At 39.4% G+C, this 21,660-nt stretch overlaps 1 protein-coding gene and 1 non-coding gene across 5 annotated transcripts in view; one reads left to right on the forward strand and one right to left on the reverse strand.

Moving 5' to 3' along the window:
• Positions 1-21,660, forward strand: part of MICU2 (mitochondrial calcium uptake 2) — a 97,557-nt gene that overhangs the window by 18,759 nt on the left and 57,138 nt on the right. For all 4 annotated transcript variants that reach the window (XM_037037085.1, XM_037037086.1, XM_037037087.1 and 1 more), the window contains exon 2: positions 18,200-18,344. In XM_037037085.1, coding sequence (XP_036892980.1) covers positions 18,200-18,344 — 145 coding nt within the window. The remainder of the gene's footprint in view (positions 1-18,199; positions 18,345-21,660) is intronic.
• Positions 21,311-21,417, reverse strand: LOC118980625 (U6 spliceosomal RNA). Its single transcript, XR_005065151.1, has one exon. It is a non-coding gene; the product is annotated as a U6 spliceosomal RNA (small nuclear RNA).

Here is a 21,660-nt window from a genome sequence, read left to right on the forward strand (position 1 = left end):
AATATATGGTGATGCAATAAGATTTGACTTTGAGTGGTGGGCACAATGCAGTATACAGATAATGTGTCAGAATTGTACAATTGAATTTTATACAATTTTATTAGTCAATGTAATTGCAATAAATTTAATAAAATAAAAAATAATAATACTATTTCACCACATTTTGTGTAAAGGGACTTGTGCCAGAGAGGCAAACTGCCTTCAGTATTCAATCACAAGCTTTGGAAATCCATCCTTATGATGAGTGTCATGTAAACTGAGGAAGTGTATTTAGGGAACAGTCTTTTGCCCAGGATTGTGGATAACAAAGTGCAAGTAGACCACAAAATGCAGGAGCATGGGGCAGGGGTTGAATTGCTGTGCAAAATACTATATGGATGAATCACTTTCCTTCTGCAATCCCATCTATAAAATAGAGCTACAGGCAGCAGCTGTTCACCAGGAAAGGGGTGGGAAGAAGGAAAGAGGGGTACTTTAATCCACTTTTTTCTTTATGCCACACTGTCTGTCACACAGTGTTGGATACAATATCCTGAGTGTTAACCCTCTCAGTGGCCTCAGACAGCAGACTTTCGCAGGCTTACTGGAAGTTTTCAGATCCAAGGAGACCTGTTTTGCATGGCTGAGGTTCCTGAAATCAGATCTTAGCTTCAGGTCACAAAAGGTTCCTCGTTACTGCTCTGCTGCACTTCTCTTACTGTTACTGCCAGAAGAGAGACCACAATCTAAACCAACTTGTGCCATACCTGTTACCAGGGTTCTAGTTAAATTTAGGTAATATAAACTTAAAAAATATATTCATTTTGAAAAAATAAGTCAAAATGTCACAGCTAATAAATAACATTTAAAAATAACCAGTTTGGCCCTGGCTGGTGTGGCTCAGTGGATTGAGTGCCAGTCTGCAAACCAAAGGGTCACTGGTTTGATTCCCAGTCAGGGCACATGCCTGGGTTGCCAGCCAGGCCACCAGTAGCGGGCATGCAAGAGGTAACCACACATTGATGTTTCTCTCCCTCTCTTTCTCTTTCCCTTCTTCTCTATATAAAAATAAATAAATAAAATCTTTCTAAAAATAAATCACTTTGAAATTTATTATAGTGGGACACATGTTTGTTGAATGCTGGGTGCTCTTTTCATACTTCTGTCTAGCACTGACCACCTTCTGTTGTGTTTCCCCAACTAGAAAAAGGATCTATCCATTTGTCATTTTATCTGTATGCAGTGCTTGGAAGTAGTAGACATGTAATATTTATTCAATAGGCTGATGTTGAACAGCAGTAAGAAAGAGTGCACAAAGTAGTATTTACCTTCTCCTATGTAGAAAAATAAAGTATCTTAGTCATTTCTTCAGAAAAACATTATTTAGTTATGATTGCAAAAAATAATTTTGATCAAACTTGAAGAGGGTATTGAGATTTTAAGTTATGGCTCTAGTCTCTTTTTAATCACTTGAAACTTAAATTAAACTTTCTATTTATAGCATAAACAAAAAGTTATGGTTTTTTTGTGGAAGGAAGGTGGTGTGGCTCCCTCCAAAAAAAAGGGAGCCCCACCACCTTCCTTCCAGTCTCTGGAAAGCGGTCCAGATGGTATCATCACTAGATGACATCATCTTCAGGATCTGGAGAGCATATCCCAGGGCTTCCCACATTCTCAGGAATTACTTGTATCCTTGGCTAATATGCTGTCTTTTTGTAGAATTTATCAGGAACATAGCTTATGCAGTAAATATTTCTAACTTAGTCTGGCAGTATTTTGTTTCATACACAGTCATATCTCCATGATCCAGAACAAAATGGAAAAGTTCTGTGTAATGACTGAAAATTTTCAGTTGTAAAGTTTTCTTTAAGAAGAAAAGATACTCTTTCAGTTACACCAAAGAAAGTTCAAAGGCAACAAAGCAATTACATTTTACCCAGATTATTACAAATTCCAAAATAAAGACCCCAAATGAATAAGGTTTTATACATTTTTGTCTAATGCAATATATAAAGGACGTATTGAAAGAATTGTAAGAAAGGCCCTTTTTTTTCCACTTTCTTCCTGAGCACTGTAGAGACCAAAGAATGTTCAGCAAAAACCAGTGAACTAACTTTTTCCAATTTGTCATTTCATGGATAAAAAATAGAGACAGAAGGGTGAAGCACCTGTTGCTGTAATGGCAATAAACTAGTGAAATGTTTTAACAGAAGTCATCAGCTTTCAAAGATCTCTTTTATCCAGTTCACATCACTCATTGCTCTTAATTCCTTTGTCACAAATTTCACTGCATTACATGTAATCCTGGAAATCCAAGGAGCATTTTACATATAAGCAGAACCATGTGAATGAGTGTCACATAGCACAGTCCCAGCAGTTCTCCTGCCCCTCCTTTCCCGTGTATTTCACTGTAGATGCAGGGTTGAGAAGCACATAGTTGTGGTAATAGGAATTTGTGCACTCCCATCACTTTCCATCTATAGGACCTCCCATTCAGTGTGTCAGGTTGTTCAGAATAAAGCTACCAGCAGGCCCCAAGCAGGCCTTTGATCTCCTCCTCTGAATTCCTACCCTTTATCCCTAGGAGCTGGTTTGCTGGCAGCTGTTCCCTCTTGCCAGCCCATCCATTATTTATATGACAATGCATGCTGGTCCGCAGAGTAGCTTTGTGGAATCTCATCATTCAGGTAAAGGTGGACTATTGTTTAATCCACTTCCACATGAATAGTTCTTTAAACTGCAGTGAGCAAGTTGGGGTGTTGGGATGAGGAGAGACAAAAAAATACTCTTTAGCCTTTCCAGTTGAATAGCTCAGATGTCCTGTCCCCTGTACCGCTTTCATCTCCAAATACTGCAGAAGGGTGGTGCATGTCTTGAGAAGAATCTTAGAAATCAGTCATATTTCATCCTTTCCTGTGTCATTTTTTTGTAGTAACTCCTTAGAGAACAGCTTTTAGATTGAATCCAGCAATAAGGGCATCATGATTCTAATCTTATTTAGGTTTTCTGAAAGAGACTAAAATTGATGTCTTTCCTGGGGTTTTCTAGGATTAGTCAAATCTAGAGTACACACACACACAGGACAGTGGCAAATGGAGTAGCAAACACAAATTTTTGTGCATTTCAGTAAATGTTTTTCTCATTATATTTTTTAAATAGATGTTGACTTGCTCTTTCTCTTCCTGAAGCATGTAAGTTATTCCTATGTTGACTCCTTGATGTCTGTCATACGCGTGGACATTCTTTTTCCTAATTTTTCTGATGCTTTTCTTCTGCCTTCTATGTGTTTTTTCCCTCTCACGCTGTCCATAGATTTTCTGCAATGTTCACTCTAATATATACTGTTTCTTAAAATTTTCAGTGTTTTACAGTGGTATTTTTCCCCTTTGTTCATTTTGTTCAAGCAACTCTATTGTCAAATATTTCTGTCCTCTTGTACCTTAATCTTTGCTATCTAATATTATAGAGGCCATTTCCTCTTTAGAATTTTTTCTGTTTTCTTTCAGAATGTGATTTTTATTTTTATTTGTTTCCTATTGCTCTTGCATTCACTATTCCTACAGAATTGGCATAGACTCAACATTAGTTTTTAAACAGATGTTCTAGCCAAATGTGTTATTTGCCAAAAACAGTGTGAATATATATCCTTATCTCCTTTCCATCTTGACCTAAGCACTCTTTATGGTATTAGTTTTGAGGGTTTGGAGAAAGAACTGCACCAAAATCTTCTGCAGTTGGGAACATGTCCATGTCCCAGTTCTACTCCAGAAGACCTGCCTGTTCTGTGAAGTCAGATTTATTCTATCCTACAGGATGATCTTTGGATTTCACTTTTACCCCCATTTGGGGGTGCCTGCCTTTTGGGGGAAATGCCCTCCTAATTAGTTCATAGGTTTTTGGTAGTATGATCATGAACACAGTATATTTCTCTGCCCAACTAAGCTGTAATTTGCCAGTACTGGTACCACCTGCCTTTGAAAGGACACAGGTAGGGAAAATGGCTGCTGTTGGGCCTGTAGTGAATGCAGCATGTGATGGGAGCATCCAGTGCACATTCTGTACTCTTCTCTCCTTGCATTATCTGTGCAGATTGGGAGGTATCAATGACAGCATTACCAAACACATATGAAACCTTTGAGGAAATTAGGAAAAATGTACCCCCTCCTCAGTGCCATTTGCTAGACAGTTGTGTGGTGACCACGGCATGAAAGATGCTCCTTAGAGTTCTGATCAGCAAGATAGTTCATAATTTCATCCTTTCATGCTAGTACATGGCAGAAGAAACTGGTTTTCAATCATAGTGTTGTCTTAGTTTGAGCCAACTTACCAGTATCCAGAAGGTCCTTCTAGAACGAGTTCAAAGTTGTAGGTTAGGAGAAAGCATCAGGATGGGTATGTGGGCTTCTTTTTGGTTTTGTGTTTTGCCAGGTTGTAAGAAGGTTTGAAGAACTTTTCTATACTACTTTCTCATCAGTTTAGGGTTTTCTTATGACCCTATGATTTTATTAAAAGTTAACTGTCTCAGGAAGGTACATTTATACCTTTGAGTGGGTGGAAGAATTAAATAGAGAAAAGAAGTTCCCAGATTTTATTTTTAAATGGGTTATGGTATAAATTGAGACTAAAAATCAGAAATGCAAAGGAAATAAAAATTTGGTCTATGCAACAGATCCTATAATGCTTGGAGATCCCAACTTTCTCAAGTACTGATATTTTTTCCATAGCCTCGAAACAGTCCTTGGTACTTACAAGGGTTTTAGACATTAACAGTAACATTTATCATGAAATTTATGATGTTAATAAATGCCTTAAAATTATGGCTTGCCTTAATTATACTTTTTATTTTTCAAAGGAATCGATTTAGCCATGGGAGGTAATAGCCATATTTCTCCTTATATCCTGAATCCTCCAACCTATCTGTCAGCATACCAAATTATTATTTGTATAGATGCTTTGCCTGTCATTGATACCTCATTATGACTAAGAGTACACTAGAGGTGAGTTCTCTTAAAAGTGTATGTTAACAGATTCTAAGGTGGCTGCAGAGTAGGTGGAAACTCCTAGCTCCAAACCAGATATGCAGCTAAATTGCAAAACAATCAACCTAAAAAAATCAGTGGAAGGCTAGCTTTTACAGAAGCAGCTACATAGAGACTGGTGAGAATGACAGAGTCATGGAAAGGGATAGCCCATGCACACAAGTGCCATGGTGGCTGAGAAGCGGGACAGATATCATGTCTGTAGAACTCCCTCGCCCTAGGAGTGTGGGTTCTCAACACCAAGCAAAGATCCCCAACCCAGAGCAACAGAGATGGAAAGTAGAGTCCAATAGCATCTGGCAGTGGAAATTGGTAAGGATTCAATCCACCTTATACCAAAGGAGACTTATACCTAACACTCCCAGGAATGAGTACTCTTTATTGTTACACACTAGCTTGGGGAGTTCAGGGTCCAGACTCCCAGCTAATGACAAGGCAGTGCTACTATTCTTGGGTCTTGCGGAGGGATCTGCTAGTTGCACCCAGCAATAACTTTGAGAGGCTCTCTATTTTCTGGAGTGGCTTTAAGTGCAGACCCAGACAGTGACTAAACTGTATAATTTGGGAAAGAGGACTAGTCTCCCCTACCTCAAGTGCACAGTGGTACCCCTCCCTCCACCTGTTGAGCCACTCAGCCAGTCATGTTTTACGGAGTTCTGCCCCACAGGGGAGCTGCACAGGGCTGGAACTTTCAGTTCCATCCTTCTAGGAACAACTCCACCTCAGTGGGCAGCCCATGTACAATGTCTCATACATGGTGATCAAGGTTTACCCTTATAGTCACTCACCTTAAAGGGTTAACCCTACCCATTAAAGTGCCCACAGCATTCAAGCCTCAACTATAGCATGGAGGGCACATAACCCACAATAAACGTTCCTGGAGCACGGAGCTCAAATGACCAGGAAGATTGTGCGGCTGGGCCCAACAAGACACCTACATCATAAAAACATCGTAACAACTTTGGGAGTCATAGCAGATCTACCTAATACACAAATAGGGAGACAAAGAAAAATGCCCCCCCCCCCAAAGAATAAAGTAAAATTGGTGCAATGGAAGCAACCAAAATAACAGATGCAGAGTTTAAAATAATGGTTATAAGTATACTCAAGAACTTTAAGGGAAGAATGGATGATCTAAGTGAGAATTTAAAGAGATAGTAAACATTAAAAAGGACATAGAAACTATAAAAAGAATCCGTCTGAAATGAAGAACACAATGTCTGAAATGAAAAATACACTAGAAGGAATTAACAGCAGGTCAGATGAAGCAAAGGATCAAATCAGCAATTTGAGGACAAGATAACAAAAACACCCAAGCAGAGCAATAAAAAGAAAAAAGAATTTTAAGAAAAAAAGTGTGAGGTACCTCTAGGACTACATTAAGCATAACATCTGCATCATAAGGGTATCAGAAAAAGAGAGTGAAGAATGAATAGAGAACCTGTTTGAAGAAATAATAGCAGAAAATTTCCCCAATCTGGTGAAGGAAAAAGTCACCCCTCAAGTTCAGGAAACAAACACAAACAGACAATCTTGGAGGCAGCAAGGGAGAGACAGTTAATTACCTACAAGGTAGCTTTCAGAAGGCTGCCAGGTGATTTCTCAACAGAAAGTACTTCAGACCACAAAAGGGATTGGCATGAAGTATTCAAAGTGATGAAAAACATGGACATGTAACCAAGACTATCTACCCAGCAAAGCTATCATTTAAAATTGAAGGTCAGCAACATCATGGATGGAACTGGAAAGCATTATGCTGAGTGAAATAAGCCAGGCAGTGAAAGACAAATACCATATGATCTCACCTTTAACAGGAAGCTAAACAACAAAACAAACAAGCAAGCAAAATAGGACCAAAGACACTGAAATACAGAACAGGCTGACAGGGACCAGAGGGGAGAGAGGAGAGAATCACAGGGGAAAAGGGAAAGGATTCACAGGAACAAGTATAAGGGGCACATTGACAGTAACTAAGGTGGGAGGGGAATAGGAGAGAGGTGGGGAGCACTGGGGGTTGGGCAGGGCTGGGAATATAAGACAGAAAACTGTACTTGAACAATAATTAAATAAATCTAAACAAAAAATAAAAATAAAATAAAATAAAATTGAAGGTCAAATAAGGAGCTTCCCAGACAAAGGCTAAAGAGTCCATTACCACCAAATCAGTACTGCAAGAAATGTTAAAGAAACTGCTTTAAGAAAAAAGGAAAGAGAATAACATAGTATAAAGAGAAAAACTGGCAAAAAATAAGTACCTCTCAATAATAACTTTAAATGTAAATGGAGTAAATACTGCAATCAAAAGACATAGTTATCAATGAAATCAAGGAATAAATCAAAAAGTACCCGGAAACAAATTTAAATGAACACACAGCAACCCAAAATGGATGGGACATAGTGAAAGCAGCCCACGGGGGAACTTTATAGCATTACAGACTTACCTAAGAAGCAAGTTTCTACTCCTCCCTAAAAGGAGTAGAAAAAGAACAATAAATAAAGCCCAGAGTAAGTAGAAAAAAGGAAGTAATCAAGATCAGAGCAGAAATAAATGATATAGAGACTGAAAGAACAACACTAAGGGTCAGTAGAACCAAGAGCTTGTTCTTTGAAAAGATAAACAAGATTGATGAACCTTTAACCAGACTCCTCAACAAAAAGAGAGGACCCAAATACATAAAATCAGGAATGAAAGGAAAGTAACAACTGATGCCACAAAAATACAAAGGATTGTAAGAAAATACTATGAACTATATGCCCAAATAAAACTGAAAACCTGGAAAAATGGATAAATTTCTACAAATATACACTCTTCCAAAAACTGAATCAGGAAGAATCAGAAAACCTGAATAGACTGGTTACAATTAATGAAATTGAAGCAGTAAGAAAAAAGAAAAAAAAATACTCCCAGCACAGAAAAGCCCTGCACTAGGTGGCTTCATAGTCAAATTTTACCATAAATTAAAAGAAGAAACTTACATCTAGCTTTCTCAAACTGTTTCAGAAAACTGAAGAGGAGGGAAGACTTCCAAACTCATTTTATGAGGCCAGCATTATCTGAATTTTAAAACCAGATAAAAACAACTACAAAGAAAGAAAATTACAGTCCAATATCCCTGAACATAGATGCAAAAATCCTCAAAAAATATTAGCAAACCAGGTCCAACAGTACATTAAACAGATCATACACCATGATCAAGTGGGATTTATCCCAGGGATGCAAGGTTGGTATAATATTTGCAAATCAACAAATGTGATACATCACATAAACAAAATGAAAGTCACATTATCGTATCAGTAGATGCAGAAAAGGCATTTGGTAAAATCTAGAACCGATTTATGATTTTTTAAAAAACTATCAGCAAAATAGGACTATAGAGATCATACCCCAAGATAATAAGGTCATGAAAAACCTATAGCCAACATCGTAGTCAATGAGCAAAAACTAAAAGTGTTTCTCTTAAGTGCAGAAATAAGACAGCAGTATCCACTCTCACCACAGACTGGGAAGTCCTAGCCACAGCAATCAGACAAGAAGAAGAAATAAAAGCATCCAAATTGGAAAGAAGGAAGTAGATTATCATTACTCCCAGATGACATGGGATTGTACATAGAAAACCCTTAAGACTCCACCAAAAAGCTACAACATCTAATAAATGGATTTGGCAAGTAGCAGGATATATAACTGATATTTAGAAATTGGTGGTATTTTTATACACCAATAATGAACTATCGGAAAGAGAAACTAAGAAAACTATTTCATTTACTATGAACAACCAAAAAAGGTACCTAGGAATAAATTTAACCAAGGAGGTAAAAGACCTATACTCAGAAAACTATAAGACATTGAAAACAGAAATTGAGGAAGAATCAAATAAGTGGAAGCATATGCCATGTTCATTGATTGGAAGAAGTAGCAACATTAAAATATGCATACCACCCAAAACAATATATAGATTTAACGCAATTCCTATTACTAACATATTTCACAGATCTCAAACAGGTATTCCAAAAAACTATATGGCACCAAAAGTGATGCCAAATAGCTTCAGCAATCTTAAGAAAGAACAGAGTTTGAGATATCACAATATCTGGCATCATACTATACATTGTAATCAAAACAGCATGGTACTGGCTAAGAACAGGCATTTAGATCAATGGAGCAGAATAGAGATCCCAGAAATAAGTCCATGCCTTTGTGGTCAATTAATATTTAACAAAGGAAGCAAGACCATACAATAGACTAAATGCAGTCTTTTCAACAAATAGTGTTGGGAAAATTAGACAGGTACATGCAAAAACACTGCAAATGAACCATTAGCAATACAAAAAGGAAACCAGATATATGGGAGAACATATTTACCATTAATAAATATATCTGATAAGGGGTTAATATTCAAAAGTTATAATTACCTAATAAAAATCCAACACCAGGAAGACAATCCAATTTTTAAAATGTGCAAAAAAAACGAAATAGACACTCTTAAGACATACAGACTTCCGGCCAAGATGGAGGCATAGGTGGAAACACTGTGCCGCCTCGTGTTACAGAACAACAGGGGTCCCCCCCAACAAGGACAGTATACTAACACCAAAAGGATCCCCCTGGTTCGTTATGTCCACTGCCAGAGGGAAGACGTCTCTCAATACCAGAGATTTCTCAATAGGAAAGGAAATGTTTACCAAATGCTATATAGACTTGAAATAGTGACCTAACATCTTCATTAAAATCTCAAAGTCCTTTAGGATACTCAGAGATGCCCACAGCACTCCCTTGTCCCCCTGCCCTAATTTGGGGTACCATAACTCAGGAGAAGAAGCACACATCCGTGTTTCAGGCTGCTGGCACTGTCAGCTGTGTTGCCATCCAAGCAGGAACTTTAATTACTGTAGAGCCATGTGGCACCTTCACATGGTCTACTGGCAAAAGAGTTCTTTCACCCTTTTTCCAGGCAAAGTCTCTCCTGCTTTCCAGGCCACGCAGCCAAAGGGAGCACCCCAAAGCCACGTGGTCATTCTCTACCAAAGCTGCAGGGGTCTGCACTCTGGCCAAAACTGCATGGTTCTTTCCTTCACATGGCTATAGGGGACCCCGCTCTGCCAGAAGCACATGGCCTTCTCTCTACACTGCCACAGCCATGTGCTTCCCTCTCCTTAAAATGGCTGCTGTGTCTGGGTTTTAAATCCCTGCACCAGTTCTCCTTTGCAGCCCCATTTCCCACTCTTCCTACAATAGGCTACACTTGCCAGCACTCGTGTATTATTCCGAGTTTACTGGGGCGCCATTGTGAGTCTGGGCAGGTGTGGCCCCATGTCATGGAGCCAGTCATCTCCAGGCTCTCATGCAGGCACTGTAACCAGGGGGACCTGACCCCAGTTATGTCTTGGGTGGACGACACTTCCATTCCCCTGGCTTAGAGCATGATCACAGCTATAAAACATATTTGTGCAACCTGTGAAAGGTTATAGATATGTTAAATGACCATGCCAGAGGTTAGTTGCAAAGCTGTTGCTATACAAAACAGCTCTCAATGGCCCTGCTCCATTTGTCCCTTCCCACAACTGACACCTGTGGTGCGGGGGGGGATAAGGGGTGAGAACATCTTAATATTTCCTGGACACCTTGAGTTCTGGACCCCATTCAAATCTTTTTTTGGGGGGTACCCCTCTTGGCTGCACCCTGTTATACTCGCACAACCAAATTTAAGGACAATAAAGATTTAGAAACAAAAACATAACCAGAACAGACAGAAAATTGAACTGTACTGAAGTCTGAAAACAACGAAGCATTCATCCAGACCTGTAAGAGGGGCAGAGTCGGCAGCCAGCAGAGAGGGATCATGGTAGGAAAAAGCAGCGGCTGGCAGACCCCAGGCATGGGGAGGAAACAAACAGCCCCACTGGGGCATGCGAGGCGGTTGGCTGACTGTGGACACACAGATAAACCAGGCAAAAAACGGGCAATGAGACAGACCGCGCAACCAAGGGCCCCAGTGACAGGAAATAAAGCCTCAAAACGCTGATTGAAAAAACTTTCAGGGGTTGACGTGCTGGGAGAGATTCCCAGCCTCACAGGAGAGTTTGTTGTAGAGACCCACAGAGTCCTAGAAAGGAGGGCTCACAAAAGCCCACCCCCTCGGGAACCAGCACCAGAAGGGCCCAGTTTGCTTGTGGGAAGTGGCAGAGAGGACCAAAATCCCAGAGAGACCAGAGCAAGTGCCATTGTTCCCTCTGTGACCCTGCCCCCACATAGTGTTGCAACCCAGCAACTGGGTTGCCCCGCCCTGGTGATCACCTAAGGCTCCACCACACATACATAACAGGCGTGACGACCAAAAAATTATGGCTGAAACACAAGAACAAATTGAAGCTCCAGAACAAACGCAACAAAGCAAGGAAGAGATAGCCAACCTATCAGATACACAGTTCAAAACACTGGTGATCAGGATGCTCATAAAACTGATTGATTTTGGTCGCAAATTAGATGAAAAAAATGAACGCTACACTAAGTGAAATGAAGGGAAATGCACAGGGAACCAATAGTGATGGAAAGAAAACTGGGACTCAAGTGAAGGGAGTGGACCAGAAGGAAGAAAGAAACAACTAAACGAATGAAGAAACAAGAATTCAAAAAATTGAGGAGAGGGCTTATGAACCTCCAGGACATCGCGAAACATTCCAACATCTGCATTATAGGGGTACCAGAAGGGGAAGAGGAGAACAACGAGTGGAAAACTTACTTGAACAAATAATAAAGGAGAACTTCCCCAATCTGGCAAAGGAAATAGACTTCCAGGAAGCTCAGAGAGTCCCAGAGAAGGGGGACCCAAAGGGCAACACATCAAGGTACATCATAATTACATTAGCCAAGACTAAAATGAAGGAGAGAATTCTAGAAGCAGCAAGAGATAAGGGGACAGTCACCTACAAGGGGGTTCCCATCAGACTGTCAGCTGATTCTCAAAAGAGACCTTACAGGCAAGAAGGGGCTGGAAAGAAGTATTCCAAGTCATGAAATCCAAAGACCTACATCCAAGATTGCTCTGTCCAGCAAAGCTTTCATTTAGAATGGAAGGTCAGATAAAGTGCTTCTCAGATAAGATCAAATTCAAGGAGTTCATCATCACCAAGCCCTTATTATATGAAATGTTAAATGGACTTATCTAAGAAAAGATAAAAAATGTGAAGTGAAAGGACAGCAATCACACAGTTATTAACAACCACACCTAAAATAAAAGCAAACTAAGTGGACAGCTAGATCAGGAGCGGAGCCACAGAAATGGAGATCACATGGAGGGTTACCAACAGGGGAGTGGGAGGAGGAGAATGGGGAAGAACGTACAGAGAATAAGTACCATAGATGGTAGGTAGAAAATAGACGGGGAGGGCAAGAATAGTGTGGGGAATGTAGAAACTAAAGAACTTACGATACATGGACATGAACTAAAGAGGGGAATGTGGGGAGGAGAGGGTGTGCAGGGTGGAGGGAAATGAAGGGGAAGGAATGGGACAACTGTAATGCCATAATCAATAAAGTATATTTTTTAAAAAAAGAAGACATACAAATGTCCAATACACATGTAAAAATGCTTAAGGTCCTCATCATCATATAGATACAAATTAAAACCACAATTAAATACCATCTCAGGCCTGTCAGATGTTATCAATAAATCAACAAACATCAAGTGCTGGTGAGGGAATCCTAGTACATTGACAGTGGGAATGCAGAGTGATGCAGCCATTGTGGAAAACATAGTTTCCTCAAAGAATATGTGCACCCCACATTCATAGCCGTTTTTTCAATAACCAAAATTTGGAAACAGCTTAGATACTCATCAGTAGATAAATGGTTTAGAAAGTCACAATACATTCACACAATGCACTATTTTTTTTTACAGGTGGGGGAAAAGTTTACCTTTTGCAACAGCATTGATCGACCTGGACTGGGATTATTATGCTATGTGAAATAAGTCAGTCAGTGAAAGATAAATAACGTATGATCTCACTTAGATGTGAAAGTTATTGAATAAAATAACTGAGGAACAAAATAGAAACAGACATAAATACATAGAACAGATTGACAGCTGTCAGAGGGGAAGGGACTGTGGGGGCTGGATGAAAGAATTTGAAGGGGTTAGCCAAAGAACTTATATGCATAACCCAGGAGCACACACGTACAACCATGTGGTGATGGCCAAAAAGAAGGGGTTTGAGGGCAGAAGGGAGGTGGGCAAATGGGTGTAACTGGGGACATATGTAATTATGTAAAGAAAAATAAATATGTTAACCATGTTGGAATGAATAAAAGATTTGTATCTTATGGTCTAACTTTATTTGTTATGTAATAGTATTTATGAAAAGCCCAATCTATGTCTATACTTGACCCATGAATAACATGGATTTGAACTGCATAGGTCCACTTATATGCAGTTTTTTTTTCTGTAAATGGGAAACATTTTGGAGATTTGCAACAATTTGTAAAAACTTACATACAAACCTTATGCTCTAGGACTTCCGCCAAGATGGAGGCATAGGTGGAAACACTGTGCCTTCTCCCACAACCAAGTTTGAATACAACAAAGGTTTGGAGAACAAGGACACACCCAAAGACCAGAAAACTGAATTATACAGAAGTCCGACAACTACGAACCGTTCAACCGGGACGGTAAGAGAGGCGGAATCAGCAGCGGAGCTGGGTCGGGCAGGACAGATCCCCCGACCTAGGACCGCAGGCAGCCCGGAACCAGTCGGGGTGCGGGGCAGACTGACCTTGGTCGCACATTCTCGCACAGTGAGATGGACCACACAGGCCCCAGGGGGCGAACCCAGTGGTGGAGGGCTGATGGCGGTGGCACACTCACATGCAGTGGAACGAAACCCGTGGGCCTGGTGACGGTGGTGGCTGCAGCGCCAGTGGGGGCCGTGGCGGCAGGTGGCAGACAGGAAGCCATTGTCCCTCTTTGACCCCGCCCCCACATACAACGTCACAACCCAGCGACTTAGTTGCCCTGCTCTAGTGAACACTTTAAGGCTCCAATCCTGCTACGGAACAGGCACGAACAGCCCAAAAGATGGCGCAAGAAGAATTGAAAGTCCCAGAGCCAATAACTCTAAGTGACCGAGAAATTGCCAGCCTCTCAGAAGCACAAATCAAGACACTATTTATCAGGATGCTCACAGAACTGGTTGATTATAGTCACAAATTAGAGGAACATATGAAGGCTAAACTAATTGAAATGAAGGGAGATGTCCAGGAAACCAATAGCGATGGAAAGGAAACTGGGACTCAAATCAATGGAATGGACCAGAAGGAAGGAAGAAATGACCAAACAGAAAACTATGAAGAAACAAGAATTCGAAAAAATGAGGAGAGGCTTAGGAACCTCCAGGACATCTTTAAACGTTCCAACATCCGGATTATAGGGGTACCAGAAGGGGGAAAGAAACAGCCACGAGTGGAAAACGTATTTGAACAAATAATAAAGGAGAACTTCCCCAATCTGGCCAAGGAAATAGACTTCCAGGAAATCCAGGAAGCTTGGAAAGTCCCAAAGAAGTTGGACCCAAGAAGGAACACACCAAGGCACATCATAATTACATTAGCCAAGACTAAAATAAAGGAGAGAATCCTAGAAGCAGCAAGGGATAAGGGGACAGTCACCTACAAAGGAGTACCCATCAGACTGTGAGCTCATTTCTCAAAAGAGACCTTACAGGCAAGAAGGGGCTGGAAAGAAGTATTCCAAGTCATGAAATCCAAAGACCTACAGCCAAGATTGATTTATCCAGCAAAACTTTCATTTAGAATGGAAGGGCAGATAAAGTGCTTCTCAGAGAAGGTTAAGTTCAAGGAGTTCATCATCACCAAGCCCTTATTATATGAAATGCTAAAGGGACTTATATAAGAAAAAGAAGGTGAAAAATATGAACAGTGAAAGGACAGCAATCACACAGTTATTAACAACCACACCTAAAACAAAAGCAAACCAAGAGGACAGCTAGATCAGGAGTGGAACCATAGAAATGAAGAACACATGGAGGGTTAGAAACTGGGGTGGGAGGAGGAGAAGGGGGGAGAAGGCACAGAAAATAGCATAGATGGTAGGTAGAAAATAGATAGGGGGGAGGGTGAGAATAGTGGGGGAAATATAGAATCTAAAGAACTTGAGACACGTGGTTATAAACTAAGGGGGGGAGAATGGTGGGGGAGGGAGTGTGCGGGTGGAGGGGAATGAAGGGAGGGAATAGAACAACTGTAATGGTATAATCAATAAAATATATTAAAAATAAATAAATGAAATCAAACCTTCTGCTCTAGCTTACTTCATTGTATGAAGTAAGTAAGTATGTATAATATAACACACAAAATGCATGTTAATCAACTTGTTATGACACCAGTTGAGGAAGATAAATGAGTAATGGACCCCTTTTAGGTAAAGTTTAAAAGAAAAGTTTATACAAAAAGAATTAAAATGTTGGTAAAGGCATTTTTTAATCAGTCATGAAAAACTTAGATATTAGGAAATATAAAAGCATTCAAATATATACTATATTTCTGGATAAATTATTTACTTATTAACAAATCTCAATAGATTATATATTAACAATTATATAATAAATAAAAATATTCTTTGAGCTAATATATTGTCCATGTTCACCTTCTTTCAGTTCTTTAAATGTACTGTGCTATCTTTCATATCTAGGACTTTGCCAGGGGCTGTGACATTTACTGAGGAGACTCTTACTGACCCTCCTTCCTTATCCCATATTATGCTTTGTGTAAATTTATTGCCAAACTTCTTAGGACATTCTAGTATGAATTAATGTTCATCTTATTACTGTTTCCTACAGTCACTTACATTGTTTTGTTTAAAGATGTTACTATATCTTCCTCATGTGTAAAATGTTCAGAAATTATTAATAAAATTTAGTTTTCTGATGACTAGGATGGGTATGGACTCGTGTAATTAAAATATACCCCTCAAGTGATTTTTGTTAGTAATTTAAGGGGAAAGGAAACAAAAGACATAAATAGACAAGTTCTAGAGAAGACAGGGGTACAGATCATTGTGGTATTAGTGAGTATTCCATATATATTCAGTACTCTGGTAGAAACAGCACAAAACACAAAAGAGTTATAAAGCTAGCTGCCCAAGATATTCACTGTCAAATCAGGAAAGAGAACTGAGATTAGCCAAAAAGGAGCTTTGAATCTGGAGAGGTTTAAGCCACTATAATTTATTTTTCCCTATTTCAGATCCAGTGTGCTCCCTGAACATCATTTGTGTGAATAACAGATCAATAGTGAGTGTGAAAGGGAAGTGGTGTGTCCAGGGAAGAATTTTACCCAAGTCACAGCAGTACCTTAAGGAAAGCCAGTAGGTCTGTCTGAAAAAAGTCTAACCATTATTAATATAAGGAGAATAGTTTGCACAAAATCATTGTAACCTGGCAACCAAGGAGAGTAGACTGGAATGCCCATGCATGAACAATGATGACTTCACTGTACTAGTCAGTGGGGGTAGTAGATGCTGTTCAGTGAGCATGTTTAGTGTGTGGCTTTTGCATTCAAAATGACTGAGTAAGTAGAGCAGTGAATCTGCATCCAATTTTTTATTAAGTTTGAATCTTCCTCCACTGAAGATATTCTGATGATTCAGAAGGCCACAGCTATGGGCAACTGGTGATTAGCAACTTCATCATGACAGTGTGCCTGCTCATGCATTGCATCTCATGCAGAGATTTTTGGTGAAACATCAAATTACCCAGGTGACTCTACACCCCCTACAGCTCAGATTTGGCACCCTGTGACATCTGGCTTTTTCCAAAATTAAAATCACCTTTGAAAGGGAAAAGATTTCAGATCATTGATAAGATTCAAGAACATATGACCAGACAGCTGATGGCAATTGGGAGAACTGTGTGAGGTCCCAAGATGCCTACTCTGAAGGAGACTGAGGCATCATTGTTCTATGTACAATGTTTATTGTTTCCTGTATCTTCTTCAATAAATATCTGTAATTTTCATATTACATGGCCAGATACCTTCTGGACGGATCTCATAATCTAAGATGAGAGTGTGGTTTTGGATTTCACAGCTCACATGTTCCTGTGTCAAGGTTACTGTATTGACCTTGGTATCTGTGTTAACTAGTATGTCATCTTCATTCATTCTGCTTGGGACACAATGCCCAGCCATGAGTAGGAGAATGGTATGCTCGTTAAGAGATTTATCCTGACACCCTGGCTGGTGTAGCTCAGTGGATTGTGCACGGGCCTGTGAACCAAACAACAGCGGTTGGATTCCCAGTCAGGGCACATGCCTGGGGTGCAGGCCAGTTCCCAGCAGGGGACTCATGAGAGGCAACCATACATTGATATTTCTCTCCCTTTCTCCTTCCCTTCCCCTCTAAAGATAAATAAATAAATAAACTCTATAAAAAAGGAGATTTATCCTGATTCTGCCATTTACTTTATAGCTTTCATATCTGGTATAGTATCTGTTCTTTAGTTATTGTGAGGACTAACTAATCCATGTAAAATGATTAATTAATACAATGCCTTGCACACAATAAGTGTTCAGTGAAAGGTTAACAAGTATTTCAACCTTGTCTCTATCAACATTTGGGTCAAGATCTAGATCCTGTTGGCTGGGCTACAGGCTCCTACCCTTAGCAATATTTTACCCCTTTTTGTTCTTTTTGCACTTTTTACCTGTAATATAAATATATTTCTCAAAGCAGAACTATTTACTAGATATTCTATATTTTATCTTTATGAAAGCACAGCTTATATGATTTTTGCTCACCTTATCTTCTGAATTTATCTTCTGCCATAATGCTCCTTGAACACACAAAGCTTATTCTCATCTTTACCTCAAGCTTAGCATACTCTTTCTACTGAGAGCCCATGGCTCAGTAGCTGTACCTCATTTTGTTTCCTTAATGTCACCTCTTTATAAAGGCCTTTCCTGAATGTCCTGTCTAAAACAGTACTCTGTATAAGTTTCTTATCCTACTTTGTCTTATCCTATATTATGCCACGAGATGTATTACTCTACTTTGTATTTCTTCATGTCACTTCTTACTCTCTTGTATTATTTTACACATTTATTCATTAATTATAAAATCATTCTAGAGGACCTAAGTTGGGGCCTAATACATTGCTGTTATTTTTTCTGTTAGGAAAATGCTTCCTGTGGAAAGATGATGGAGAAGTTGTCTCTTCGTAAACAGCGCTTCATGCAGTTTTCTTCACTGGAACATGAAGGAGAATATTACATGACACCACGAGACTTCCTCTTTTCAGTAATGTTTGAGCACATAGAACGTGAGTTTTTCTTTTTAATTTTAAAAAAACAAATATTGTGCCTGAAAAACCCGTTTTTCATAATTGGTACACAGGTTTTCTTCATTTTAATTATTATTCCTCATGCCGTGCATTTTCTTACTGTTTAGATGTTTCAACCATTGTGACACAGTACAGTTAAACTTTTACACATGAATTTTTCTAAGAAATAGTTGGTTTGTATATAGGTTTTTCTAAAGAGAAAAAGGAAAAATAGTTAAGTTTTTAATGTCACCAGATGATTTATTAATAGAATGATTATTTTATCTGGCATAGAGGTGTTTGGTGGTATTAATATTTTAAATTGGTCAAAAAAATGAAACTAGAGCATTTAAAAGGGTCACATAATGGAGTCATGAGGCCATTGGTTAAAAAAAAAAAAGAATAAGAAGGAATCGTCCAAAAGCTATAATTACATAATTTCTACCTCTCTGTTACTTCAAGTGGTATCAGAAATTCTTCATTTTATTATCTAAACTAGTCTCTTTTACTTTACAGAGAGTCGATACAGCCCCATCCTCTGGGCCTTATATTGTAGGAGTGTTCTGTGACAATTTCTTGGCTTCCTGACACTTTTTGAAGTGTGGTAGAAGTACTGCCCTGTTGGTAGCTATATATGGGACAGGGGAAATGGGCTAAGATAAGGTACTCGGACCCTAAGAGCAACTTATGTCCCAAGGCATTCTTGAAAATAACAAACAGCCAACTGGCAATTAATGGAGTTTAACACTTTAATGTGGTCAAGGAAGGAAACCAAGAGAGTGCCAGATTAGTGTCAACCCCATGACTGGGCATTTCCAAAGTTGTGCTTCCCTGAGAAACAACATCAGAGGAACCAACAATAGCCAAACACTAAACAAGTGATCAAGCAAATAGGAAGTCCTGCGGTAAGGGGGAAGCTAGCTCCCAAAGTTGCTACTATATATTAGCTCAAATGTCCAGTTTCAAAAAACAATGAAACATTGGGGGGGGGGGGCGGGAAATAGTAAGAATCTGATGGACACTGGGNTTGGGGGGGGGCGGGAAATAGCAAAGTATTCCACTGGACGAAACAGTCAACAGAAACTGCTTGTGAGTACATCCAGACCTCAGAGTAAGCAGAAAAAACATTTAAAATACCATTATATGTATCCTCAGAGAACTAAAACATTATTAATGATGTAAAATATATTACAATGATAATGTCACATCAAATAAATAATATCAAATAAAAGATAGAAATTATTTTAGAAGAACCAAATAGAAATTCTAGAATAACTGAAATGAAAATTTCACTAGAGGAGCTCAACAGTAGATTAGAAATGTCAAGAAAGAGTGCCAGTGAATGTAAAGACATATTGATAAAGATTATGCAATCTGAAGAACAGAGAAGAAAAAGACTGAAGAAAACTGAAGTCTCAGAAAATGTGGGACACCATTAAATACAGTATACCAACATATGCTTAATGGGAGTACCAGGAGAGGAGAGAGAGAAGGGAGCAGGAAAAAAATATTAGAACAAATAACAGCTGAAAACTTCAGAACTTTGTTGACAAACACTGATCATGTCCAGCAAGGTCACCAATTTCCAAGTATGATAAACATAAAGAGATGTAATAACAGACGCATGCTAGTAAAACTACTGAAATCAAAGACAAGAAGAAATCTTGACAGCAGCCAAATAAAATGACTTACCACTTACTAGGGACCCACTTGACATAATGGCTGATTCAACAGAAACAATGGAAGACAGAAGGCAGTGGAATAGCATACTTAAATGGCTCAAAGAGAAGACTTCCAGCCAAGATGGAGATGTAGGTAGATACACTTGCCTCCTCATACAACCAAAAGAAGGACAACAGCAAATTTAAAAACAAAAAAACACACCATAACTGCCAGAAAATCAAACTGGATGGAAGTCTGACAACCAAGGAGCTAAAGAAGAAACATTGATCCAGACTGGTAGAAAAGGCAGAGATGGGTAGCCGGGCAGGGAGGAAGTGTGGCAAGTCAGCGGCTGGAGGACTGGGCAGGTAAGGTGGCGGCTGGCAGACCAGGCGGTCCCACATTCACATGCAGATAAACTGGGAGGGACAACTGGGGAGCAAGACAGACCATGCAACCCAGGGTTCCAGCGTGGGAAAAGAAATATATATACAAGTACCAAGTTATAATCAAAAGCAAAAAAAAAAAACTGGCTATGATCATACATGCTTAGCAGTCAATTCTGTGCAGTATTCTGAAGTGTTGAAACTAGTCTACAGGTTCCTGCTTTAATGGAACTCAAGATGTCCAACACCTGTCTTCGAAAGGTCTGTGTGACAAAGGAAACCCTGCAATGCCTGTATCATGACCTAATTCCTCTTCGCCTTTGCTGGGTCCTGGGCCCTGGGCCCTGTCTGTTTGTTTGTAAAATGGGGATAAAAATTTATTAGCCATGTGAAGGCAGGGGTCTCACTACAGAGACATTCTGAAATCTTTTCTAATTTTTATTCAAGTATTCATTCAACAAATATTTAAATTCTAAGCCCTGAGCTGCATAAAGGTACAAGATATATGGAATATCTGCCTCAGTAGGGTTTTACAAATTAGTTCTTAGCTGTGATTCTGGTGTTATATTATTTGATTAGCTTGTACCTTTATGTTTATTTCATTCACATATTGAATTGTATTGGCTCAACTGTTTGGCATCAAGGCTACCAACTGCAGGGAGTCAAAATTTACCTTCCTTCCTGAGTTTCAAGTAGAAGGATTTTTTTTAATTTAATTATTGTTCACGTACAGTTTTCTGTCTTTTACTCCTATCCCAGCCCACCCCCCCAAGTGCTCCCCACCTCCTTCCCATTTCCACCCCCCTTAATTGTTGTCCATGTGTCCTTTATACCAGTTCCTGTAAATCCTTCCCCTTTCCCCCCTGAAATTCCCTCCCCTCTCACCTCTGGTCACTGTCCCCCTGTTCTCTATTTCAGAAAAATATGGAGTGCTTCACGAACTTGCGTTTCATCCTTGCTCAAGGGCCATGCTAATCTTCTCTGTATTGTTCCAATTTTAGTATATGTGCTGCCAAAGCGAGCACATAGAAGGATTTTTTTTTAAGCACAAAGATTCCTGAAAGGCCAGAAAGGAATCTAGCTATGAAGTAGATATAGGATCCCTTAGAAATTATCTTATTTCTCAGAAATCATCGATACTGTCATCTCAAGATGTCACCTTCTAGATGTCAGATTTACTTCCTGGAACACTTCTTCCATTAGGAACAAGGATCAGTCTTCCTTTAAAAAACTGATAAGACTAACCTTAAATGTCTAAAAATGTAAGT

Source organism: Sturnira hondurensis, unplaced genomic scaffold, assembly GCF_014824575.4.
Source record: "Sturnira hondurensis isolate 20B ecotype Veracruz unplaced genomic scaffold, ASM1482457v3 Scaffold0022910, whole genome shotgun sequence".
NCBI lineage: Eukaryota > Metazoa > Chordata > Mammalia > Chiroptera > Phyllostomidae > Sturnira > Sturnira hondurensis.